Consider the following 27,784-nt stretch of genomic DNA (forward strand, 5'->3'; position numbering starts at 1 on the left):
AGTGAGGGGCTCTGTCAATATTAACATGGGTAGGGAGCCCTCTGGGTTTGATAAAGGGGTGATGCCTGGAAAATACCAATCCCTCTGCACATGCGGATCTAAACTTTTTCAGTGGAAAATGGGGTTTTCAAGTAAATGCAAATTTTCACTGAAATTGTCTGCTTTCCGTGGAACAATTTGACTTTCTTGTCCAAAAACTGAAATTTTGTGCAGTGAAAAATTCCATTTTCTACCCCCACTCTATTAAGAAACATTGAGCAGATGTTTTAGGTCAGTAGGTTGTTTATAACCAGGACTGATTAACCGTATAACACCGTCTGCTGATGAGCTTAGATAGTAAACTCTTTTTGGTCTGGGGTTGAAAAAGGTAACCCTTTTCCATTACAAATTTTGGAAAAAAAATGAAAAAAGTTTCATTTCATTTTAGGTTTTTCAGGACTTTTCCAATTTTTTTATTGAGTGAAACAATTTTTTTCACTTAGTTTCAAACCAGAAGTTTTTGTTTCATTTCAAATTGAAAATTTTAATTTTCTTTCAGCTTTTGGAAACCAAAAATTTTTGATTTGTTTCCCTTTTTTATTTTTGATTTTCATTTTTTTTTCTACCTTTCTCTCCTCTTTTCCCTTTTCCAGAAAACCCTACCAATTTATTGGACAATCGTTTCATTAAAAAAGATGGAACCTTTCAGAGGAAACTAAAATATATCACAAAAAATCATTTATTTGAAAGTCCTGTTTTCATCTAGAAGAAAATGTTGACCATCTCTGTTTGTAATGTCTATTCCTTACGTATTAACCCCGTATACATCACTTATAAATGGAGCCTTAATATAAAACTGTACCTTAGTAACGTGAGTTTTCACAGATTGCATGTCTAAGTGTGATAAGAGCTAAGGAACAGGAGCCAGAAACTTGGACATGTCTATTCCTGGCTTCTTCTTCTTCTTCTTCATGCCCATCCACCTTCTGTTCTTCAGTTTGTCCATCTAGCTATCAAATGGAGTTAATAAAACTGTCTCAGCTTTTATAAAGAACTCTTAGCTCTTTGAATGAGAGCTCGATATAAGAGTAGAATTGTTATTATTTTATTTATTTATTTTTATATTATAAGGCAGCAGTGTTATGAGGCTCACCTCATTACTTTGTTAATGCTCATTAAATGTGAATGGCAGGATGATCCAGTGGTTAGACCACTAACCTAGGTCTTGGGGAGAGGGATAGCTCAGTGGTTTGAACATTGGCCTGCTAAACCCAGGGTTGTGAGTTCAACCCTTGACGGGGCCATTTAGGGATCTGGGCCAAAAGTTGGGGATTGGTCCTGCTTTGAGCAGGGGGTGGGACTAGATGACCTCCTGAGGTCCCTTCCAACTCTGAGATTCTACGATGGGCTCAAATCCCTGCTGCTCCACCACAAATTTCCTGTGTGACCTTGGGCAGGTCACTTAGCTTCTCTGTGCCTCTTCTGTAAAATGGACCTGTTAGTCCTTCCCTACTTCCCAGGGTGCCATGAGGATAAATCCATTAAAGTTTGTGACATGCTCAGATACCATAGGGGCTGCCAAAAACAGTGCTGCAGAACTGTAACCTGTTCTGGTTGTCATGCCAGCTCAGCTGTGAGATTTGGGTTGAGTGTTGTGAGTGGGTTAGGTGCAATCAGTCCCCTAAATGCTGCAGTGCCCCATGGATTTGTGAGAGTAAAACTCTTTTGTAGCAGTAAAGCTATATTAGAGATGAGCCCTCAGTGAGGAAAACAGCCAGCCGTTTACAGCCGGAAGAGTTCATCTTCAGCTCAAGTGGAAGGGGGCGGTTGGATTTGGTGCTGTAGCTCTGAATTCTGTCCAGGCTGAGAGCAGTGGTGTCTGTGTGTATGGGCTGCAGTTGGTTACACAAGGGCATTTCTTGGACTGGAAGGAAGTGAGTGGGGTTTTCAGTGTCTATGGAATTCTGATCCCATTGAATTATCATGGGACTTACTGAAGAGTCTTTTGAAAATCTCTACCATAATTCAGAAAGATTTCAAGCCCCAAACCAAACCAGTTGGTTTGAATGTGGCAGACAGGAGGCGGTAGGTGGCTCCTCACCATGTAATGGCAGAGTGAGGGTGAATATGGTTGGCTGAAGGTTTTATGGCTAGTGTCCAGAACACATCCTAGAGACTCAGAAACCAGGATGTAAATAAAATGAATTCCAAGGGTCTTTAAAAAAAATCTCATGATTTTTAACACCCATCTCATGATTTTGGGAGTGGTGGGAGCTGACATGGTTGTAGAATATTTGGGACTGGCAATACAATGTGTTTCAAAGGTGAGTAAGAGGATCCCGATGAGCCTCCATACAAGATTCTTGAAGAATATTTGAGAATGACACATACCACGACTTGTGCACAGGGAGCTGCTCAGAAATCGGGGTGACCCGGAGGCTAGTGCGGACAGCTGTCGGCGTGATCTCCCCTCGGATTTCCGTAGGATATGGCCAGTGCCTCTCCCCATTGGCATGTCCTCAGCCATTTCCTTCCCCACTATCAAGTCTCCCTCCATGGGATCCAGAGCAGGGTGGGGTGGTCGGTAGAGGCCACACAGCCCAGGGTCGCCGCCAGTGGCAGACCCAGAGGGTACAATCTGGCCCTGGGCAAGATGTCAGAATCTGGCTCACCGTCCATTGGCCATGAGCTACAGCGCAGCATGTACCCATTCACCAGCCTCCACCTCATGAGGCCCAGAGCCAGCAGTAGCAGTGAGGGGGACCAGGGATGAGGTGGGCGAGAGAGGGAAGCAGAAAGAGAATGAGTGATCAGCATCGATGTTGTCAATGTTGCTGGAACTTAACGTATTGTGAGATATGGCAGCTTGTTTGCACGGATGTTAATCAGCCTTTCCTGTCCCCTCCTTGTCACTGCCCCGTCCCTGCCACAGCCAATCTGTGTCCTAATCTCCATCAATTAATGAGGTACACTCTCTCCCCTCTCCCCCGCCAACACATGCACCCACCCTAAAGCTTAGCAGGCCTCAAGAAGAAACAACCTCCCCCCTTACTTTCCACTAACTCAGCGCGGCCAATTAGGCATCTGACACCCGCACTGGCTGACAAATTGTTTCTGTCATCTGCTTTCTGTCTTTCATTAAACAGGAGGTGGGAGGGGGGAATCGGAAGGGAGAGGGGGATTGGAAGATGTGATCTCCCATGCTTAGCGAGGCCAGATACATTAATTACAAAACGGCCATTTGCGGCATGAAAATGCATTAATTAAATTTATGCAATCATTATCTTTAAATAGTCTTATCTTTAAAATAATCAGCCCTTCCTGAGTCTTCCCTCTCCTCCGCTAAATCGCTTCTAATCCCTTTTCCTCCATTTATCTCTGGATCAGCAGAAGCTCGTGTGCTTTCAAACTTCTTCACGCGCAAGGAGCCTTAAACTTTGCCGGAGTAACGCAGGGCGTGATAGATCAGTCAGATCACTTTGCAGTACAGTTAGGATGGAAGGGAGTGGGCCCGAGCGTGCGTAGGGACATGGTGGATTCGCCATCACTTGAGGTCTTTAGATCAAGATCTCTTTCTACAAGATAGGGTGTAGCTCTGACAGAAGTTGTGGGCTTGATGCTGAGTTTATTGCATGAGGGTCCTGGGCTTGTGCCATCCAGGTGAGATTAGGGCTGGGTCTAGGCACACATTTTGTAGCAATAAAAGTGTTTTGGGGGTGATTTTTTTTTCTTTTTTTTAGTGAAAGAGCTACACTGGTCCTCCAATGTAGACACAGTTATATCAGTATAAAGGTGTCTTATAGCTAATTCCCCCTCCCATATGGGGATAGCTATCACAGTATGAGCACCTTTATACAGGTATATCTGCATCTACCCTAGGGGCATTGTACGGCTTTAACTTCAGCACTCTTGTTAGTTGGGCTGTGGTGTCGATTGGAACTTCTACGTGATGCAGTAATAGCAATAGTAACCGAAAAGGGCTCACAGAAATGACTAGAAATTTAAATAAAAATGGGTTTTTTTTCGTTTGCTTGGTTTTGTTTTGATTTGAACAATTCCTTGCATTGTTTACAACCCAAAACTTTTAGGCTGTGCCTTCACTAACAAAAAATCCCCTATTGGAGTCCTGGTATCAACAAGGCTTTGGGGGCTTTCAGTGTTTTCAGACTAGAGTTCCCACCAGCACTATTACTGAATTAATTATATGTTTTTGTAAAATTCTCCAAGATAGACTAGATTTAAGTGCATGAAGGTGAAACTACCTGGGTAATTAAACTGATGAGGTGATATTCATTGTCCAAATGGAGTGAAACACATAAAGTAAGCGAACAACCTACAAGGCAAATAACAAATTAAATTCTTGACATTATTCCATTTTTAACAATCTGAGATGTTAGTAAGAGAGGGAGGGAATTTTTAAAATATTTACGGTGCTTCACTAATTTGAAATTCTCTCAAAGGTAAACTTTATAATCCACACACAAAAATCGATGATCTCTACCTGTCCCTCTGCAAAGATTTAATAACAGCCACGATTGTGATATCTCATATTACTGTGTTCTCAAGATTTAAAATAAGGTAGTATACTCTGGAAAACTCTCAGTATTATTGTTTAAAATACTATGGAATATCATCAGAAACAACAAAAGCTGAACCACCGTTAACAAAAATGAGAAAAGTACTGTGACGTCTTACCCTGGCTTTTTAAATTGTACTTGTTCTTTTACTTGCTAATTCACAAAATTCAGAGGATATTGCAAGTTAGTGAGGTTTTATTGTGTGTGGATTATATTCTCTGCTCGTGTCACCTTGCTCAGACCCATTAAAACACATTTACACCAACAGAGAATCTGGCACTGTGATTTTGATAAACGGATGGTGTCTTTTTCATAGCATAGAACTAAAGCCCCAATTCAGCCAAACATTTCAGCACATGCTTATGTCCATCCCTATTCTGCAAAAAAGCATTTAAGCACATGTTTAAGCCCATTGACGTCAGTTAAGCATGTTCCTAAAAGTTAAGCACGTGCTTAGTGCTTTCCTGAAGAGGGATGAACTGCTGAATGGGTCTGAAGTCTTATAACCAAAGACTTATGTAAAGACTCCAGGATTTGTTCCATTGACAGTATTGTTATTCTATGGTGATATTTTTAGCACTAATTAGGGAAATATGACTAATTCAGATAAAAAGCCAACTGAGCTGCAGCTTCTCCTAAAACATGAACTGACCTGGGTTTGAATTTCATTTTGTAAAACTTTGCTAAACTTTTATTTAATTTTATTATTTCTTCCCCTTTTCATTTTGTGCTTCCTTTTCCCAGCAGGGGGTGAAAATGCCAAAATATCAAGGGAAGGTGCTCCTCAATCTGAGACAAGAAGAGTTAGTAATCTTATTTACACAAAAAAGCCTTTTCTCATGAGATTTCCAGACCAACTACACTCAAGAGGTTTGGGTGGTTCAGAGAAACAGTGGATGCTTATCTCATCTGAAGCTCTGGAACCTTTTTGAGTTTTTGGACTTTGTAGGATTGTCTGGGAATTTTAGTATATTGTGGTCATTCATTCCTATCTGCAATATAAATCTTTGAGACAGGCCAATGCAGTGGTGTTTTGATCCAGATCTGTATTAGGTTTAGTCTGCGATTTGGAATTAAGATCCAGTCAGATATAGAGTCAGGCTCAGGATTCCACTGTGTCAAAATCTCACCAGTTTTCTGATATCTTGAAGAGTGGAAATCAGCTGTTCTCACTCAATTTCTGCCATCTTGGGCTGAAATCCCACGAGGTTTCAGTTGCATCAGAACTGTAACTGGAAAACAGTTCTTCCCCCATTTCCTGCATAGAACCAAAAACATAAGGGTGGATTTAAGATCCAAAGCGGAATCCAAGCCCTCCTAATATTTAAAGCATCATTAGATCTTAAGCTCTTCAGCTCTGAGACTGTCTGTATTTTGTGCCTTGTACAATGCTGAATGCATTAAATAATAAATAAATTCACAGGAGCTCAATTTCAAGGTTCTTTTCTCTGGCCCGTCTCTAGTAACTATACACGCAGCCAGAGAGAAGGAAAAAACTCCACTTTCTACCTGGAACTGGGTGGGGAGAGGGACTATGAGATAAAAAAAAGCCCTAGACTAAAATCTCAATCAAGATCATCACTCTCCCATTTACCTTCAGTGGTACCTTTATCCCAATGAAACTCTAGGGTCAGATCCGCAGCTGCTGCAAAGCGACAGAGCCCCATTGACTTGAATATTCTGAGAAGGTTTGAGCTCTGAGTGTGTTTTTTGATTTAGAGGTGGACAGGGAGCATAGATCACCATTGTGCTTTTGAAAATCTCTCCCTGAAATCTTTGTTTCGGCCTCATGCAGCAGAGAGGCCCGTAGAAACCAACTGTGGGGCTGCGAAAAGCCACTTCCACTGGATTCCTGGCTTGTCCTGCGGGACTGAAGGGAAGACCCTTGACTTTAAAACTCATCCCTGCTGTAGGTTCCCAAAAACCTAAAATTCTCTCAAGTTGCTACAAGTTTGTTAGGGTGAATGAGCTGAAAAGGAGCCGGCCTACCTTTAAAACGCAAAACGTCCCAAGAAAGCTGGGAAGCAAGAGAGCAAATGAACAGACAGCCAAGCAGGTGGCAGTATGGGATGCTGCTAATTTTCCCTTTCTTTCATTCTTTTGCCAGCCTGAGTTATTAAATGGTTGGTTTGAGTCTAGCTAGCATTGCAGTGGCTGAACTTATCAGGGTTATTTCATCTCCCCATGACCTCTCCGTATTTACGATGGGGACCCTGAAGGCATTGGCTTGACTTAACTAGTGTATCTTACAGTGCAGTTAAGCCAGGCCTTAACTGATTACAGCCCTTGATTGATCAGAGAGGGGAGAGAGAGGAGTTCTAGAGGAGATACGCAGGGCTATCAGTGCACCAGGCAGCTTTGCCTGAGGCTGGGATATGCCACTCGGGGGACTCTTTGTAGTGCAGCTTCCTTTCACATTTATAGATGCTTCCCTCCACACTCCAAAAAAAAAAAAAAAAAAGAGGGAGAGAAGCAGAGAGGGGAGGTGTGGGGAGGACTCAAAGGATCTCAGGAAATCTTGTTTGGAAGCAATAAGTCAGCACCCTCACTCTATTACCAGTGTCCGCGGGGGGTTGTGATAGTGAGTGAGCACATATCAGCTTAGCTGAGAATTGAAAAAAAAAAATAGAGAGAGGAAAAAATGGCAAAGAAGGGAGAAGAGAGGAGACACCTCTGTGGATTTTGGTTTGGTTTTGTCAGTCTCTGGTATGGAGCTGATGATAGGAGAGAGCTCTCAGGGGTTGAATGACAGAAGAAGTTTATAAACCAGGTTTCAGAGTAACAGCCGTGTTAAAAAAACCTGGATTTGTGCTGGAAATGGCCTAACCTGATGGTCACTTTAGATAAGCTATTACCAGCAGGACAGTGGGGTGGGAGGAGGTATTGTTTCATATTCTCTGTGTATATATAAAGTCTGCTGCAGTTTCCATGGTATGCATCCGATGAAGTGAGCTGTAGCTCACGAAAGCTCATGCTCAAATAAATTGGTTAGTCTCTAAGGTGCCACAAGTCCTCCTTTTCTTTTTATAAACCAGGTTTAATTTGCTGGGACTTAGCTATCCTGTTTGAGACCCACGTCCAGCCTTTATTCACACCCAGCCGATGCACCGCAACAAATTTAGCGGGCACCCTTTTTTGTTTCTTGCTATTGTAAATCTCTTGCCAGCCCCTTTCTTTCCAGCCCCTTCTCCAGCCAATTTCAGAGATCACCCCAGGATGGACAAACAGTTGCAGAAGATAAGAAAAAGGTGATCCCCAAACCTTTGTCCATCTCTAAAGCCAAACCCAAACTAAACCCTTTTAAAGATTCTGAAATGTTTGGGGGTTCTTACTTTTCGTCGTTGTTCCTCTCTGCTTTTGCATCCCAGGTGACCCCGTGAGTGCTGAAATGCCATGAGCAAGACTGTTCTCCAGACAGCTGTCTCCCAATCAGAACCTGGAAATAATTAAATTAGTAATTTATCATTTTGTGGATAAAGTGCCTAACCCGTATGCCTAACTCAGAGGATCTCAAACTTTTTCATAGTTGCACCATGTCTTAACAAAGAGATTGTCCCATGGACAACTCCCCTCCCACTCCACCCATGTGGCATTTTACATGGAAATATTTTTTGGGGGGGAAATAACTTCAGGGAAGTGTTTAATGTATGTTTAGCTTCTTCTAATGGAATCTAGCAGCTGGAAACGAGGAGGAGGAGCCAGCCCCATGTGACCAGCCAGCTCTCTGGCAAGCCATAGTTTGAGAACCACTCACGTTACTTATTTGTTACTCCTCTGTTTAAAATGTTTTAGCCATCCAATCAAGGAGCACAAAAAGTACCATGTGACTTAGGTAACCAACCAACATAAATAACTAATGGTCAAAAAGAATACTTCAGAAACAACTCATAAGCTGGAAAAGCTATTCAATGACCCCTTACAGATAGGGAATGTGTCTGAAGGAAATCAGGAGTAGTTCACGAGCAATTCATTAACCAAAAGGGGAAATAAATTCATAACAGACATAGGGCTCGATCTACAGCTGGTGTAAATCAATGTAGCTCCATTGAAGTTGATGAGGCAGATCCTCAGTTGGTATAAGCTAGCATATCTTCAGGATCTGTCCCATTATTTGGTGATGAATAGCTTAACAAGATCTATGTTCAGAGCTTCAGATGAATAGAGCCCTGAAAATTTGCAGCTATCCACTTTATATCCACAGACTATGTTTGCGGATCGCGGAGCAGATGCGGATACAAATTTTGTATCCACACAGCGCTCTACAGATGGAGGGGGAGATTCTGCTACTATTCCATAGGAGAAATTCCATCCCAATCCTAAATTTATCAGTCTGTTCAGATCAATGCATGTGATCAAGAACCTCTGCTATCTATCAGTGAATCCCATTTATAACCTGAGATACTATTGAGCTTGATTCTCCTCTCACTTACACCAGTGCAAATGTAACTCTGCTACAGTCAATGGGGTTACACTGATGTAAAACCAGCCTGAGAGGAGAGTCAAGCCCATTATCTTTGTTCAGTATTCTGAAAATGCTTCCTGGGCAGAGCCGTACACACATTAATTGACCCGTTGGTGTGGGGGAACCATTTGTACGCATTTAACTAATCTTGGGGCCGAAATTATCAGAAGTGACTAGTGATTTTGGATGGCTTACCTGAAACACCTTAAAGAAAGGTGTTTCGATTTTCAGAAGGAGGGTGATTTCAGGTATCTCAAGTTGGGTGCCAAAATCTCTAATCACTTTTGAATCTCTTGGCCTGAGGTTTCTTCCATCTCCAGGGGAAGTGTGTCCATGTCTGATTAGTTACCGTAAGTCCATATGCACATAACTGGAATCCTCCTTTACCTTAGGCAACCTGCTCTAACATAGTGTGGCTCTTTGTTGTTGAGTCTGCTACTACTTCTGATACACTGGATTTGGTCCCTTTGCTCAAGGGATAGAGACTCATGCTTCTAGATCCAGATGTTTTGGGTTCAAGCCCCACATGTAACAATGCCCTGGGAAATTAATCTTAAGCTGCAAGAAGATTCCCCATCAACCTTCTTACTTTCTTAGGGACTTGCTCTGAAAGGAGATCCCCATTCTTTTTTCCAAACTGTCCGAGCTCAAGTAACTCATCTTATCATCATAGCTAAGACCCACCTTTGAATAGTTTAGAAACTTTTCTCTGGACCGTCTCCATAATTTCTACATCTCTACAGTAGCAGGGTGTCCAAACCAAGAGGCAGTTATCCAGGTGGAACCTCATGATAGCCTTGAATAATCAGGTAATAACTTCCCATTGTCTTGTTTCTAATACTCCCGTGGTGCTGCCTAGAATCTTATTGGCTTTCGTTGCTGCAAGTGACACTGTATTCCCAACTTCATGTCATTCCCAATGGGAATCCATAAGTCTCTTCCATTGTCAGTACATGCCAATTCTTCATCCATCAGTGAATAGGTCAGCTTAGGATTTTTAGACCCAAAAATAAAACTGCTCATGTCCATTTCATCAACTGTTCCCTAAACCACTCCCCTTATGTATTTAAAAAACCTGGAAGATGTTTTCAGTCACTGACGGTATTAATGGTATTTCTGATTTTATTGCTGGCTGTCAAATTACACCACTCCCCATGCACAGGTCCACAGTGAGCCACTTATGAGAACATTGAAAAGGGAGACAGCATAGTCGAGTATCATAGCGCTGGAGCGGGAGTTGGGAGTCTCGTGTTCTGTCCCTGGCTCTGTCAGTGACTCACAGCGTGACCTTGAGCATGCCCTCTCTCTGCATGTTTTTGCATCAGAATGATACTTGCCCTTCTGTGTAAAGCACTTTGAAATCTGCAAATGGAAAACGCTATCAAAGCAAAGGTTTGTTATCTGAAGACATCTGAGATACCACTCTAGAGACATCACTGCAATCCAGTGCCATCTGCAATAACCAGCTTTGGCTTCTGGCCATTCAATATATATTTATCCAATCAAGATACCTGAGTTTCCGAAACACGTTGACTAGTATAGGAATCAAACATTGTTGCAGTGCTTCGTCCAAAGTTATAATAAACTCTGGATAGATAATATTTGAACCATTCCCTTATCAGTTGCCTTACTGGCCTCTTGTTGATCAAGAATTTTCCAATTTTTATAAGACTACATTGGTTCCCATTCTCTTCAGCCCTAGACACCATGTTCTGATACTCAGATCCCATGCTGATGGTTGCATGATAAATATCTAGCAAGGCAGAGCTCATTCCACCAAGCTATCTTTTATAAGGTAATAGATTCCAGGGGTGAAATCTTGCCCCACTGAAGTCAGAGCTGAAACTTTTATTGACTTCACTAGGGCCAGGATTTCACCCCAGTCATTTAAAATCTAATTTAAAAGCTTGATTGCATTTTACATAACTTAAATCTCCAGAAGTAAAACACACTCTTCTAAGATAATGTATTTGGACCCATTCTGGTTCCCACTGATTCTACTGGCCAATGGACTGACTCTGTTTGCTGAAGTTAGACTAAATGACCTACGATCATTTTGATTAGATTTTTCTCAAGTTGTGGATAATATGAGTCCTTATCTAGTCCTCTGCTGCCATGCCTGACTGCAAGGATATATTTAATTTGTACACCTGATGGGTTACCATACTCTTCACAGAGTTCCTTCATTATGCCGGGATACAACGCATCTGGGCCTGGGGATTTTTAGAAGTTCAAAATTAAGTGCTTGGTTTTGTAAGTAAAGTGTTGATGATTACAATATAATCATTGTATTTCTCTACCCATGGGCACATTTGGTTATAGTCAACTTCCTTTAATGTGAAGATCTTTGGGTCTCCATATTATTTATTTATTTATTTATTTATTATTTATAACTTTATTTATCTCCTCCCAAGTCTTTCATCGGTCCTACAGTAACATTTCCCTTCTGCTACTGTTTAATGTAGGTTTAAAATAATCTGTTCTACCTATAAGAGTGGCCATACTGAGTCAGACCAATGGTCCATCTAGCCCAGTATCCTGGCTTCCAAAAGTGGCCAATGACAGATGCTTCGGAGGGAATGAACAGAACAGGGCAATCATTGAGTGATTTTTTGAACCCAGTTATACTTTTGGCCCTATGACACTAAGATATTAAAAAGGTATTGATATGAAGAAAGATTAGGGCTTATTCAGTAGGTGAGAGGGGTGAGATGAGGTGAGAGGGTCTCAAAGTAGAAATGGGAAATATTAAGTTAGGTACAAATAAACCATCTCTGAAATGACTTGGGGAGTAGAGAATGAATTTCCAAATGCGGTAACTGAGTCACCTGTACTGATGGTGTGGATCAGCTCCTTGTATTGGAATTCAGAACAGAGGAAGAACCTGCTCCATGCAGGTAGTGGGGCTGGAGGAACTGACATGTTTCCAAGAACACATCTAGGGCTCTGTCAACCTTTTCCTCTTCCAGCAATCTTTGCAAATGCTGAGATAAGTGAAACTAAAGGGAAGAGATTTACAGGTGTCACCACAGAAGTCAAAGTTGGATTTTTCCTTAGAGGGAATCTTCTAGTGTTTTGTCCAACCTAGTTTTAAATGTTCCAAGTGATAGCATTTCCCCTCTTTCCCAAATGAGGGGCTTTCCGCTTCATCCTTTAGTAGACAATTCCACTGCCCAATAAATACATCTCCCTGGCAGGATGTTCTTCTTAAAGTTTCCCTTTTTGAATGTCTTCCCATTACTCCAAGTTACACTCTCTCGTACAACCCTGTGTAAGATTTCTGCTTCGTTGGAGTTTGCACTCCAAATATTTGTAGAATGTTATGGCCTTCCTTTATTCACAATTTAGCCAAGCTATGCATATTGAGGCCAACATTTTCTAAAGTAGCCATGGATTTTGGATGCCTTAAGGTGTCTGAAGATGGACACCCGACAACGGAGACACTCAGAATCACTTGAGAAACTATTAGCCTTAAGCTCTGTTCTCCTTTCCTCCAGAGCCAATCCATCCAGCCTCCGATCATTTTTTGCTGCTCTTCTCTGAACTCCTTACAATTTGTTCATATCTTTCTGGTAATGAGGGGTCCAGAAGTAAATGCAATGTCACCATCCTGCTACATGATGTGATGCCTCTATAAATGCACCTAAAATTATATCAACCTTCCCTGCTCCCCTTCCCCTGGGTATCAAAAAAATGACCATATCTATGCCCACCACCAATAAGGATTTACTTTATCCGCTCTTTAGGGAATGATCATAAGGTGCAATTTTCTGCCATTGGTTATTCAAACCCAGCACCACCGGTATCTTTTCTCTCTAGTTCTGATAGCCATTTTCCTCGGGGTTGACCTGGTGGCCATATCTTGCTCATCTAGTCTTGGTGTCACACCTGTCTAGCCTTCACATTACATCAGTCTAGCAATCTGCTTATTGGAAACCTCACACTTAAACATGAAGGAAGTCTGCTAAGTACAAGATTCATGGATGGGATATGATCAGCCACCTTGTGATGAATGAGGAGACTTCCTTCTCCTTGGTAGCTGTCTCTCCTTGCAGCGAGTACTCTCCTCCTTACATACTGACTTGCTGCTCTTTGGCGTAACCATTTGAACGTACACAAGTTGTTTCCAGATGTCTCTGTGCCTGGGAGAGGCATTGTAGCAGCAGTGAGTTGGCAATCCTAGCCCTTAATTGTTTTTCCGCCCAGTGCCACATTCTGGTGTTTGTTCTTCTGGAAGTAATGGTACAAACCATGGCACCGCGCTTCAGGGAGAGCAGGGGCTGCAGAGCTGCCCATAGGAGTCCCACCTTTGCAATAACAACAATAATGTGCACTGACACAGCAAATTTCATCCCTGGATCTGTTATTATCCTCCCTTGTAAGCGGCAAAGAGAAGTTAAGTGACTTGCCCAAGCATCACATAGTGAACCAATGAGAGAATTGGGAATAGAAGCCAAGTCTCCTGGCTTCCAAGCCTGTGTTTTAACCATTAGCTCACACTACCTCTCCCACATAGCTTAGGCAAGGTCATACAGTGAGTCCATGGCAGACCTGGAAACAGAATCCAGAACTGCTGGCACCCAGCCACCTGCTTTGACCCTCCCTGCACACCATGGATATCATTTTCACAATGGAGAGATTTTTGAAGGAGGCTGTATAATTTTCTGACTATCATTCAAGTTTGTAGCGAGGCAACGTCAGACTATGATGGGGCAATTGAATCTCATGCTTCAGGGTATAAGCTGATTATCTTCTGGGGTCAGAGAGGAACTGATGTTAGCCCCTTTCTCCCCCACTGGTCAGGTGCATTGTGGGAGGAATTTCTTGCCTTGTTCTGCCATATCATATGTGGGCGGTCACGCTGTCTGGAGTGGCTCACGACTGTGAGTGCCTACTTCAGAGCAGACTGTCAAAAAACAGGGCAGACACCCCAAACTGGTGGTGTGTTCTATAATTAGCCAGAAACAAATGAGAACTCCTGGATCACAATACTGGTCTTATAATGAAGTCACAGATAGTCCCCTTAGATTCTCCACCCTATCTTGCTACCCAGACAAACTGGATTTTGTGATAAAAGGTCACTCAAACCAAAAATCACACCACTTCAGGTTGCTCCCAGCCCCAAGAGACCAGTCATTTCCCCCAGATCAATTAGTACTCCAGATCTTACACCAAAGACAACACTGGCAGCCAATTCTATAGTAAACTATCTGAAGGTTTATTAGTTAAGAAAAGGAAATGAGAGTTATTGAGAGGTTAAAGCAGGTAAAATAAATGCATGGCTGAGTCATGGTTTGTAACTCCAAATGGTGATAGTGATGTAATAAACAAAATAAATAGTCTCCCAAAAGTCTTTTCTGGGTACCCAGGTTCTCTCTGGGGATCTCTGCGTTGCATCTGGTACACTTCCCTATAAGAGTCCAAACAGTTCAGAGATGAAGGATCTTTCCTTGAATCCATGCATCTAGCATCTTCTCACAGAAAACACACTGACAAGGTCACTACCCACGTGGGCTTTTCCTTTGATGACATAGAGTGAGGAATGCCTTTTCAGTCTTTGACCTCCAGTCATCACACACAGTGACCACTCGCTTTGAAATGAGCTCTTTTCTGTTAGTGTTCTTCATTAGCATTTTACAAAGCTTCTTTCTCCTTTGACGGGTTATTTTGTTACAGGGATCTACCCAATGTAAATGTTTGCTACTACATTATAACAGGATGCAGATACGCGAAAACAATGTTAGTAACATCCCATTGTTTTTCATGAAGTTTAAACACCAAATACACTCTGATACATTTAACAATCGCTTTGATCTATACTAATTCACAAGTGAATTGGCCTGGGGCTTTGGCATGAGTCCGCCAGTGTCACACTGGCCATTGCCAGAAACAAAGTGCAGAACTAGATGGAGTGATTGCCTGTGGGATATCTGCAGTCCCTTTCATGGCTGCTTTCCCCAGACCCTGTGTAATGACACTAGCCAGCACAGGCTGTTAGTTCAATCTAAGAACTAGAGAGAACCACAGACTCTGTCTGTGTCCAGCAGCCTCAATGAGGAGTCCCCTTCATATTCATTGCAGCCTGTCTCCTCTCCAGAGCGAGGGATAGTGGATGACCTGATCCTGTTTGTTTTCATGTTTGTGGAGGTGCACCCCAATGTACTGCCTCCCAAAAGAAAGATCAATCATTGTGCAGCTGACAGACTGAAAGATTCCCACATTGTCCTTCTCTGACCCATTTTCTAGCTCCTTAGAAGCTGTGTCAGGTATTATGTGTGTTGAGTTGGCATAAAGGCATTTGTGTGTTGGGAAGGAAGCAGACGGGGATTTGACTCAAGGTTCACAGGGTGGGAGCACCCTAAGCTTGTACTCCCTTTCCACACCGAGCAAAGTGGGCAAGGACTAACCTGGCCCTTCCCCATCCTGGCAATGAGCAGCTGGAGTGAGGGGGAGAATATCAGTGAAAACAAGACAGGGCCAAAAGCAGCAACTCCAGCATCGGGGTGCTGCAGGGGTCTCTAGAGTTAATTGTATGGAGGGGATATCTGGGGGTTGTCTTTCTTCACATTTCTACAGATCATGAAACTTACATAATATTCTCTCCCCTCTTCCCCCCCCCACCTCACCCCGCTGCCTTTTGTATATAAAAAAATATCGCCCCATCACTTCGCTGCCTCTCAAACTCCTCCCCCACAACACACAACACCCCCCCATACCTACCAACACAACCTCCAAACCTCAAAATCTGGAGCCCTGATTGCAGAGATTGAGGCTCCTAATTGCACTTCACTTTCCAAAGCCGCATTCGTTTATCATAAAGGGTGCACATTTCCCCTGCTACAGTTTCCACGGCCAGAGGCCCTGAGGGCCAGCTCAGAAATGGAGGGAATTAATTACATTTTTTAAACTCCCCTTCTTTTAAAGTACAGGAGAGAGTGATGAAACGTCCCGCGGGGGGGCGGGGGGGAACTGGGGGACCGCAGAGACGATGCGGGGGCAGTGGCAGGAAAGGAGGTTCCTATTATTTCATCCAGGAGGCTCCATTTTACCTTATCCTCAGTGCCCCTCCACCCCGACACACTGAGATCCTCCTTTCCCCCATGACAAGCAGTCTCCTAAAAGGGTGGAAATTAGGCCAAAGCCTCATAGCACCATGGCCATTATTGACTTACCCTTAAGTGCAAGCTCACACCAAGCCTGTGACTGATTTGGGGCAGCAGCAAAGGAAAAGGAGATTGGGGGGGGGGGGGGATTGACAAAAGGGAGGGGAAGGCAAAGCTGTCCATTGCCATGATTGACAGGTAACAGATTTTCCCTCCAGATAAAACCTTACAGATGTGGAGTGGGTATTGATTTTTAGTTAGTGATGGTAATGCACCAAGAAGTAATAAATTATAGGAAAGCAAGGTCAGAAAAGGAAAGGTAAAAGGACTTTGCATTCTTAAGGAGGGGATTACTCCATCTGCCCTCCACTTCCCCAAGTTCAAAAGGTTGCTGGAAAATGAGTTGCACAAGTCGGCGTGAAATGCCAGACAGTGTTAGCCTGCCCCCAAGCTGGAGGCCTCTTCTTCACCCCCTCTTGTGGAGGGTGTTCAACACTGGGTGGCTGATGTCAGCTGGGGTGGAAGAATCCAGGGTCCACCTCTTGTTATTTTTGATACAATAGCATCTAGCGATAAGGCTCCCCAATGTACTAGGGTTGTACAAACACATAGGACGAGACAATCCCTGCCCCAAAAAGCTCACAGGCTAAATAGACAAGACAGACCAAAAAAGCATTTCACAGTTGGGGAACCATGGAACAGAGTGTTTGAGAGACCTGTCCAAGCTCACACAGTGACTCTGTGACACAGTCCACTACCTGAAACACGCCACCACCCTTCTTCCCTTAGAGCCATGTGGGAGCATTCATCTGGAATACACTGCTGTCTTCTTAGCTGATGTTCTTTGCCTAAGAGTACCAGGGATCTAGAACAAGAATCCACATCATGGTTCAGGGCACAGAGCTTCAAAATTATGCTGCTGGCTCCTCTGGGTGCTGATATTCTGGGACCCTTTTGGCTTCTAATATAATAACAGTAATTGCACATCTGTACCATAGCATCTCATGTCCTAGGATCTCAGAGCTCTTTACAGGCATGTATTAATTCAGGATCTCGACACCCTTGTGAGATAGTATCAATCCCATTTTGCAATGAGGAAACTTTAGAGAAGTTAAGTGGCTTTCCCACGGTGTCACAGAGAGTCAGGAGCAGAGCTGGGAACAGAGCGCAGGAGTCTTGTCTTCAGCTGCATGAAACTCAGCTGTTGTTTTTTGCAGAGATTCAGGCAGGCTTTTCTCCAGTTTCAGCTCTCACAGGTTGGGATAATGTGGGCCTGAGACTTGTTTACACTAAGACCACTTCACCTCACTCCATCTTGTCAGTGTGCCTGAAAGTGAGTGTAGTTATAACTGGCACCCACTTTGAGGCCCTTTTACACTGCCAGAGTGCAAGCGAGGGTCAGCCCGAGTTTCACCTTACTTTTTTGAAAGCTCATAGAATCCCTCAAACTCAAAGTGAAAGAAAACCATCCAGTTCCACATGATTTCTACTTGCAGCATCTCTGAATTTGTACTATGACCAAATCTTCACTTGTACAGCACTACAAGCACTGGACAGCTCACTAAGGAGTGTAGGAGGAGAGAGGAGGTGATATCTTAGCCTTCAGTTAGCCGAGCTATGGCTTTCCACAAATAATTAACAACAGCCATTTGTGCACCTGCTCCTAGTCATGAATTGAATTTAATATCTCAGTCTGGCCCCACATATGCCTGGGACAGGTGCCCTAGATGTATGTATAATAATAAATAGCCAAGCCACTTGCCTCATTGATGATCAGTTCCTTCTGAGCCAATTCTCCTAGTCATGAAGCTCCTGCTGTACCATATGAAATCAGGTTACACTAGACCAGGGGTGTCAAACAGACAGTCGGCCAGCCTGATCCAGGCTGCCTGATGTATTTGTGTGACTTGCGTGTCCTATTCAGATTCCACTTAAAGCAGAATCTCAGCGTCTATTTAAAGGGAAAAAGCAAGTTTCTGACCCTCGTGACGGTGAAGAACACTTCCAGATATGAACGGAAGGAAAACCAATGCAGTGTTGCCTTCCTGAGTCTTCAGAGAGCCTGAAACAATGGCTCAGAGAGGTGTAAAATCCCCAGTCCCTATAAATCTCATTAGAATGTCAAACTCAAATGATCGCACTTTAACGTCAAGATGAACTATTGCATAGCTGATCATTTCAGCAGCTGGAATGTGGAAGGGGGTAGGAGAAAAACCCCAGGAGGTTGGAAACAGGTGTTGCTGTAAGGGAACATAGAGGGAAGAGCAGAGGAGATGCACAAAGACAAGGAAGAAGGGGCGAAAGGAGGTGGGGAAAGAAGAAAAGTGAAGGGCAGAAATAGTAGTGGCCCAAAGGGACACTTATTTTTCTACTGAGGGATCCAATAGTAACTAAAAGTTTAGTTAGCATTTAAAAGCCAGATTGATCCCATTGGGCATCCGGTCCAGGACTTAAAGTGGATTTTGGCCCTTTCCACCACAGAAGTTTGACACCACTGCATTAGTCCATCCTGTCATCTGAAATCAGCTGAGCTCCCAGAGACTGTTAGAGTTCTGGGGGAAGTTAGGACCCTGTGCTATCCACGTTGGGGCAAAGATGATAGAAACCCCTGGGATCCCAGGGTGAAGAGCCCCCTTATCTGTATTGTACCTGGAATCAAAGGAGGCAGTATGCATCTGGAGCCTGAGGCCTAAAAATATAGGAATTGCAATTCTGGGTTCGACCAGCGATCTGTCTAGTCCAGCAACCTGTCCCCAATACCAGCTTGTTCAGAAAAAGATACAAGAAACCCTGCAGTAGTGCTATAGGATAACCTGCTCTCAGAGAAATTTCCCTGCTAATCCCCAGCAGCTACAGGCTGGCATAAGCCATGATGCAGGAGGGTTTACATCCCTTTCCAAAAATGTTGTGGGAAAAGGCAATGAAGTTCTTGATGATACATATAGCTAAAGTGTGGACAGCTCCATATAGTATGTACAGGGCTTTAGGATATGTAGCACTTACTGCTGCTGGCTTTGTGATGCCCTGGCTCACACAGCCTGGGGCTGAAATAATGTGCAAGGAAGAGGAGGAACTCTGAACCCCCCAGCCCAGTAGACCCCCGGGTAGGGGTTATACTGATTTTCCAGCTGATAGGCTGACACCCACTCCAATCCCCCATCACCTTCTTCTCCTCAGGGTTCCAGCCATTGCTGATCTGTGAATCCAACGCTGAGACAAATCCCCGAGAAGGGACTCAGCCTGCCCGAGTCGGGAGGTGACGCTGCGTCCAGGGAAAAGGTCTTTGCTGGACTCCTGAGTCCTTCCAGGGGAGGGGGAGGGTGAAAAAGCAAATGTCAATCCGCCCCCTCCCCCCCCATCATTCAGGATAAGCTCCTGACTTAGCAAGGGCAGGGAGGGGAGGAGGGCGATGGGGTTGAGTAGAGAGGGAAATAGCTGTTCTATGGAATCCCCCCTTGTGTCATTCCGAAGAATGAACCCTCTGCACAATAGCTCCCCAGGCCACCGGCAGGGGATAAAGGGCTCGTTCTGCCTCTTGCTGGGCTGCAAATATTTTCAATTTGCCACTTTAATTGATGTCAATAAGGTTATGCTAAATGTGGAGATTTTCAACATTTCTGCTTTCGAGCTCCACACTGGCTCCCAAGGTGACCGCTGCCCATCCCCGGGCGAGCAGCCAGTACAAATGCCGCAAGCCTGCACTTACCCAGTGACAGATGACGAGATCAGCCCAGCTGCGTCAAAGGCGCCTCTCCTCCCCTCAGCTCCTGGTCAGGGCTCCCGGCCTGCAAACACTTACACACTTGACAACCACGAGGAACCTCACTGATTTCAATAGGGCTGCGTGTGGTAGTAAAGTTAAGCAGGTGCTCAAGGGTTTGTAGGATCAGGGCCCCGGTTCCTATCCTATAAGCAAACTGACTCGCTCCATCCTGCTCCTGTTTGCCTTCCAAACACCTCTCTTCTAACAGGCATTTTCTCTGCAAAATGAACCAACTGTGCTTACAGTCCCAAAGTGGTAAGATAGTTTAGGTGCAGCCTTAATTACATTTTACAGCCAAGGATAATCCTGAGATGGGCTGAGCTTCTACCAGCAATTTAACCCCCTTTCCTTTACCTGTGCTTTTGGATAGGGGGTGGGCGAGTTCAAATCCCCAGATCAAAGCCTGCTCTTCCGGGTTGGATCCGAAACCGGGAGGTTACTATTCAGATCTGGTTCCGACAGGAGCCCAAGATGGCAGAAATCTCATGACTTTTATTCTATCTTTATTTGACTTTATTCTCCAGGGTCTTCAATCTGGCACCATTTGGCAAATGTAAACTGACTTAAAAGCCACCATAGATATTGGCTGTCACAAGACCACCTGGAGGCAGATCCTGCTGGATCTAAGCGTGCTCTCTTCATGTGCCCATCAACAACACTTTCCCCTTTTGCTTCCCCAGGTGATGAGCATCCTAAGCAACCCGAGCGGCGTTCCACCACAGCCCCAGGCTGATTTCTCCATCTCTCCCCTCCACGGTGGTTTGGACACCACCAACTCCATCTCTGCCAGCTGCAGCCAGCGGAGCGACTCCATCAAGTCTGTTGACAGCCTCCCCACCTCGCAGTCCTACTGCCCTCCCACCTACAGCACCACTGGTTATAGCGTGGACCCCGTGGCCAGCTACCAGTACGGACAGTACGGACAAAGTGAGTATCGATCCCACCAGAAAGTCGGCTGGACTTAAGCAGAGTTAGGTGGGGGGGGAGTTGGGGTAGAGGAACCAGCAGTCAGATTGTTGGCTTGGATTCCCATGGATGTTTGTACAGAGAATCATTCTTTAGGGACTAATCAAACAGACACCATCCCGCTCTCTCCGTGCTCTGTACAGGGTCCCCCACTCACTTGCCATCTATTGGAAAAGTCTGAATGAAAGATATTGAATAGAAATATTTATATTGTAAGGGAAGGAGGGGTACCTCCAGGATCCCTCTGCTTCCCCATCTCCTACTTCTGCTCCCTCAAAGACCCTACATCCTGGTGACCCTGCTTCTGTCCCAGGAGAGTTAGACATGCCTAACATGACATCACTAGCCAAGGGACTGAGCTCAGCTGCACCAACCCAACCTGTCAATAAAAATATAGGGCGGATATCAGCACAGCGTGAGTCCGTCATTAGAAAACCACATTTGATGCACACCACAGATCCTCAGCGGCCAAAACCATCCCATTCAAACAATTCACAGTCCCCGTCACTCCGTTCTGACCCAGCTGCCAACACCCCCACCACCTCTTTAAGATAGATGCTTAAGGTGACAAACCCTCTCAGCTCTGGGGCTTCCTCAGCCAGAGGAGACTCATGCCAAACACACGGAGGTGGGATACACGGCCACTCTGCTACTGCACATGCAGCCCTATTGGGAACAGAATCCAAGCAGCAAAGAAACAAAAACGAAAGAGAGAGAGAGTTTCTCTAGCCTTTTCGTTAGGAGTTACACGCCATGTCAGCAGGTACAGTTGTGCAGGTAGGTTCTGGACTTTCGGGTGCTTTGAATGCAGCCACCCCCTTCCAAATTTGCATAGTAATTATTGTTGCTATTGCCTCCATTTGACCTCAAGGATGGGGATGGGGGGTTGGATGACTGGAGGTAACACAACTTTCCCAACATTCAGAAATTGCTGACTGTGGAAAAGGGCTTCTCATGTTAAAATTCATGCTGACGGGGAAATTGCCAGGCACGTGTGTGCTTTTGAAATCCATGCTGACAGGGGGAAATTGCCAGGCATGTGTGTGTTTCACAGGCGACATCATATCCAGGAGTCCCAGCACGGGTGGAATTGAAGTGTCCCTTCCAAGCCTGGTGCCAGTTCTAAACCTTAGTGTCTCACAGCCCCTGGGTCTTTTATGCCTCCAGCCCACCATTTCCCTTGTGACCATGGCAGGCCTGGTCCATCAAATCTCACTTGTTGCTTCAGTCAAGAAAAATGCTTAAAGGGTGTGTGGGGGTGTGTGTGTGTGTGTGTGTACGGAGCAGAGGCGTGCCAGCCTCTCGAGAAGGTTTTGTATGGGAATCTGTGACTCTTACTGGGCAACACTGGGGATTGATTATTTGGCAAAACCTTGTCAGCCAGGTTTGGTTCTAGGAAACTTAGAGATAGGCCAGAGTCAGAATCCTGGGTGTGAACACAGTCAAACTTTTGTGAAATTTAGATCTGGAACTGAACCCCTCTGTGACTTATTTGAGCCCCCAACATTTGAGGGCTGGGGGAATGGCTCACCTTGGCAACAAAATCTGTGTAAGGCATTCTGAGCATCCTCACTTGCCTCTGAGGCGAGGCTGGTGCCAAGGGTCTGCCACCTCAGCCAAGGCTCACTGAAATCAAGTGGAAACTTTCCGTGGGCTATGGATCAGGCCCAAAAGACAGCGGTTGGGAGGGTCAGTTTCACCTCTAGAATGGCTGGGTCACAAAAACGCTAGAGACCCTGGCAGAGGGCTCACCTGCCGGTGTTAAACTAATAATAAGTGTGTGTTGTGAGAGAGTGACCCGCAATGGGTTAAAGGTGCATCCTCTTCCTCCCCTAGCTCTCCCGAATGCCCATGGCTTGTCCTCGGTGACCTTTCCTTCCATTCGGCCATGGCTTTTTATTCCCCCCTCCGTCACAGCCCTTTAATGTCTTTAACTTCTATGGCTAAATGAGAACCGGCTGTGGCGGCAGACAGGATCAATAGCTGCTTCCCCCTCGCCCCTCCTCTTTTTGTTTTTAGGGAGCTTGATCTGCGACCCCTTGACCTTCCCCTCACTTCTGGATGCAAGGCTGGACACACGTGCTATTGATAAAAATCTTAAACAAATTCCAATACCATGTATTTCCAATAAAGGTCCCTTCGGGCAGGACGTTAGTCACACCCCATGTGTGTAAAAAAAAAGGGCGGGGGGATAAAATTTTAAAATAAAAAGAAGGAGTTGAGAAAAGACAAGCAAAAGATCAAAAAGGAGGAGAAAAGAGAAAGAAATGCTTGTCTTGTTTTGCTGCAGGGATTTCTTATTCGGGGCTCTCTGTGTTTATGAAACCATCCGCTCAAATCCCTTGATATTCTTTTATTTGTCTCCCCTTTTTTGTTTCTGTCTCGTGTCTCCCTCTTTTCTGCAGAGTGTTTAGACTTTCATCCAATTTCAAAGTCTGGTTTTGAGCTTACGGTTCAATCCACCGGGCGTGGTTTGCAGTGGGAACGTTTTCCGGTTTATTTCAATCAGAACCCGGTCTCCCAAACATTCTGTGCCCAGCAGCAAATCTCGTACGATTGACAGAGTTAGACCAGATGTGCCGCGCTCCCCAGAGACATTCAGGTAGCCAGCCACAAAGGGTCCCTTCCTGTTGCCGAGGTGAAGGTAGGGTGAGAAGCTTTTAACACACGCTCACACACACAGACAACCTCCACCACTTCTTCCCATTGCTGGGAACTGGATTCACCCTCAGTCAGATGAGCCAGTGAAGCCCAACTGTTTCCTGTGTAATACTCCTGCCTTTCAATTGGGTGCTGGATGGCAACTGTGGCCACAAACCAACATTATGTGTGTTAAAATCAGAGGCATCTGAAGCTGCAAAATCCCTATATATATATATATATGATGCCCTGTACAGAGCCTGCTCAAAAGCCCATTGACTTCATTGGTCCAGAGAGAACATGATCTATCTGTCTACCTAAGAGATGCTGAGCACATGCAGTACCTGGTATAGTCAATGAGAACTGTGGGTAGTCAGCACCAGGCATATACACACACACCCCCGCTCGCACACACTCCTGTGCATTTCTTTTTGTTTTGATTTCCACTCTGTATTAAACCAACTCTGATTTCTGGCAGGGAATGACCCACTTCCCATGAACCCTTCCCAGAGGCGCAGAAAGAGACGGATGGGTGGCTTTGGTTAGTTGGTTGGCTGGTTTTTAATAATAATACCACCACATTTCTATCCCTAAGTGATGACCAAAACAGGGAGAGCAACTTCTGACCAACCTTCAGAACGTACTAATTCCCCAGGAGAATTAACGTTCCCAGCTGGCCTTGCTTTTCCTCCCTCCGCAAGTACGTGTCGGAGTCCGTGCCTTGCACAAATGTCAGCACGTGTGTGGGGATATACATAAGGATGGATGCACAGAACCAGCACAGGCATAGACACAAACACACGCACGCACACACACCCACGCACACACACAGCACTCTTAATTGTGTGGGCAATTTGGCCATGTGTCAGGAATGAATGTGGTCCACTAGCCCGTCTCACATGTAAACAGTCACCTAACACACATGCACCGCAGCACAAAGATACAGGGCTAAGCCTTAGGACCAAGCAAACTAGGGACAAGGGAATCTCATTCTTCCGGGATCTTCTGCGCACCCCAATCCACCCCCCATTTCCCAGTCTTGTGGTCCCATCAGACTCCAGTGCAGGTGGGCCACCTCAGGGGCTGAACTCCCTAACAGGCCTCATGCTGCCCTTCACACCTCAATGTAACTTTATCCTGTGCCTGAGTCCATTTGCCGCTCACATGTCCCAAGCCATGAACACTCATACACAGAGGCAATACACAGCATGTTCTGTCCCAGCCGGTGGGGAGCAGGGGTGCCAGATTAATGTGGTCCTTACAGTTCCCAGAGGCCGGAGCCATGCTAATGATGCCGGTGATGGAACGCAGAAGCGTGAAAGGAATTCTAATAGATATGACAAGTCTAATAAGAATTTGTGTCTGGAAGGGACCCCCTTTGGGGCAGGCATCTGACAAGATGTTGATGGCTGAAATTTGTTTACTCATTGGCACCGATGGTACGTCTCCTGCCAGCTCCTTATTAATCTAATTTGAGACATTATAGCTAGTGAGAGGGAGAGACTTTTGACTGAAGCTCTGCTAATGAGCGGTGTCACCATCCTGCCCTGTCCCTCTTCCCCTTCAGTCCATGGGGCGGTCTGTTGAGCTGGAACTTGGTCACAACTTGGGATATGGAGTCCCCGGATTACCTCGGGAGTTGCCAATGTGTCTTCCATGATGATGATCAACAGAGGCTTCTCCCAGAACGGGAGGAAGGAGGCGAGGAATGAAACTATCAGAGATGTATCAACATATGGTGTCTGGGTCAGATTCTAATCTCACTCACACTGGGCTAGCGCCATTGAAACTAGTGAAATAATTTACACCAGCGTAACTCAGATCAGTCGTGGGCTCTGTGGCTGTGAGGGAACACAGGGAGTTGAGCATGGAGATCTCTGCGCTCACCCAGCGCTCCTACCAGCTGTTGTCCTCTTCAACCTTCATCCTTAGGCAGCTCCCCAGGAGATTCCATTGTCTATGGGGGATGGGGAATTCTTGTGTTTTTTCCAGACATTTTCACTAGGTTTGGGGAAGATGAGTACATCTGTAGCAACGTGTGCAAAATTCTGTGAAGGCAATCACTGCATTTAGCTCCAGCAGGGCCTCCTCTTCTGTCAGGCTGCTCTAGCAGGGCCTGGGTCTATCTGTCTGTGACCCCCCTCCCATGGTGGGGCCAGCCTGTCTGCAACTCTCTCTGCGACAGGCCTGTCTGTCAGTGACTGCCCCCCACAGCACGGCCCACCTGTCTGTGACTCCCTCAGTGGCCGGGTCCATCTGTAACTAACCTAGTGGCGGGGTCTGTCTCTCTCCCCCAACCACCACAGAGGACCCCTTTGTGTCTGTGATGCCGCCTTCTCCACAGCAGGGCATGCACATCTCCAACTCTATCTGTGGTGATGCCCATGTGTCTGTGACTCCCCCTTGTGGCAGGGCCTGTCTGTCTGTGACTGCTCCCCATGGTGGGGCATGGGTCTGTGACTCCCCCCTATGGCTGGGCTCATGTGTCTGCAACTCCCGCCATGGCTGGGCCTGTCTGTTAGTGATTCCCCTTGTGGCAGGGCTTGTTTATTATCCTCTTTTAAATGGACCTAAAATGCCTCATGCCCCCCAAATCCCAATCCTCATGCTGTGTTTTTTTTCCACTCCCTTTTCCCCCACAGCTGCTGTCGACTATTTGGCCAAGAATGTCAGCCTGTCTACACAGCGCAGGATGAAGCTGGGAGAACATTCAGCTGTGCTGGGCCTCCTACCAGTAGAGACAGGCCAGGCTTACTGAAGAGTCCATCTGTGCCAACAACCCACTCCAGCAACCTGGTACCACCGGAGAAAACACCACCAGCAGCCTTCCAGGGTTCCACCTCTGCCCAGACCCCGCTCCTTTCCAAATCCCCACCACTCTGCATCAACGCAAGCTGTGAAGGAGATGGAAAAGAGGGGGGAAGGCTCTCCATGTATCCAGTTCCTTACCAAGCACTCTTCTAAGACGCCAACCCAGCCTCTTTAACCGTGACTCCTTCTGTGGCCAGAGACAATGGGCTGGATACATTTATTAATCCTAATGTTTATGCCCTCCCTCCAGCCCACCTGGTCAGCTTGGCATGCTGCCCACACTTAATGACTTTCCATTGATCTCGGTAGTTGGCACAGTCAACGCTGAATTTCTTTTTCCATTGTAAAATATATATTTTTATTTTTCCCCCTTCTTTTTTATTGTAGTAACTTGGTGGACGTTGTATAGAAGGAGTAACCAAGCTGATCACTAAGGGTGATGTCATTCGGGACCAAAAGACCTTTGGACCAAATATAAGAAGGTGTTTAAAAAACAAATGAAAGTTACAGCAAACCTGTCCCACCCCCCACGCTGCTGATAGGATCCCGTAGCAAGGGGAAAGTAGGCAGGGATGTTGCTCCACATGGGTGGGATTCGATGGATGCTATAAATGCTCCAACCTGGGACCTCTGGAAAGCGTAAATGTAAATTGTTGAGCGGGGTTATGAGAATTTGGGGGCAGGTATGAGCAACGCTCACTTTTCCTCTTAGGGACCAACTAGATCCTGACAGGATGGTGTGGGACTGGCTGAAAACCACTTGCATCCAATAGCAGCAGGAGATTCAGTAGGAAATGTTGGCACATCTGCATGTGGAGGGCTGGCGTGGACAGTGTTTGGGCCAGGTGGTGTCTGACTGGGCAGAGTGAGAACTGAACAAGGACCTTCTTTCTTTCACTCAGCGAGTTCGATCCTGGCAGTGAGGGAGAGTGGCTGTGTATGTCGGCGAGGGAGGTGCACTGCCCAATGGGTGCTGTAGCGAGCCTGGGTCTGGCCTAGCTGGAGATACTTCAGCTTTCAGAACTGGGTCCTTCCGCTGCTAGAACATGATTGAAATGAAATGAGATTCTTTCTGAAGGCACCTGTCAGGGATGTCTCCCGCCAAGCGAAGGCCTGAGGGACAAGTTAGTTGCTGGGATGGAGGGAGTGCATTAGTTAAGGCAGAGTGCCACACAAAACTGGATTGTGCATCATGCGCTGGGGAGACAGAGGGCTGTAGGAATGGTCTGACCACGACAGTCTGTCTCCAACTGGCCACAGAGAGAGGGAGGCATAAACCCACATAATGCACCTGTTTGTGCTGTACTGGACGAAAGAGGAAAGCCTCTTGTGCCCTTATGCACACAACTCTTTATTTCCCAACCTACCAGGATAAGTACTTGTCTCTTACCTTAAGTAACTCGTCATTTTCACCATCCTCTGGTCCTTTACCGGACAGGTTGATCTCTTGGTCTTCTCTTCATATTTCTGTGTTGTTTATTTT

At 45.5% G+C, this 27,784-nt stretch overlaps 1 protein-coding gene across 2 annotated transcripts in view; it reads left to right on the plus strand.

Annotated features, from left to right (window-relative positions):
• PAX7 (paired box 7) overlaps positions 1-26,248 on the plus strand; it is a 147,326-nt gene extending 121,078 nt beyond the window's left edge. For both annotated transcript variants that reach the window (XM_077837178.1, XM_077837179.1), the window contains exons 8-9: positions 20,565-20,811; positions 26,133-26,248. In XM_077837178.1, the coding sequence (XP_077693304.1) occupies positions 20,565-20,811; positions 26,133-26,248 (363 nt within the window). The remainder of the gene's footprint in view (positions 1-20,564; positions 20,812-26,132) is intronic.
• The last annotated feature ends 1,536 nt before the right edge of the window (positions 26,249-27,784 follow it).

The sequence above is a fragment of the Eretmochelys imbricata genome, chromosome 18 (genome assembly GCF_965152235.1).
Source record: "Eretmochelys imbricata isolate rEreImb1 chromosome 18, rEreImb1.hap1, whole genome shotgun sequence".
NCBI lineage: Eukaryota > Metazoa > Chordata > Testudines > Cheloniidae > Eretmochelys > Eretmochelys imbricata.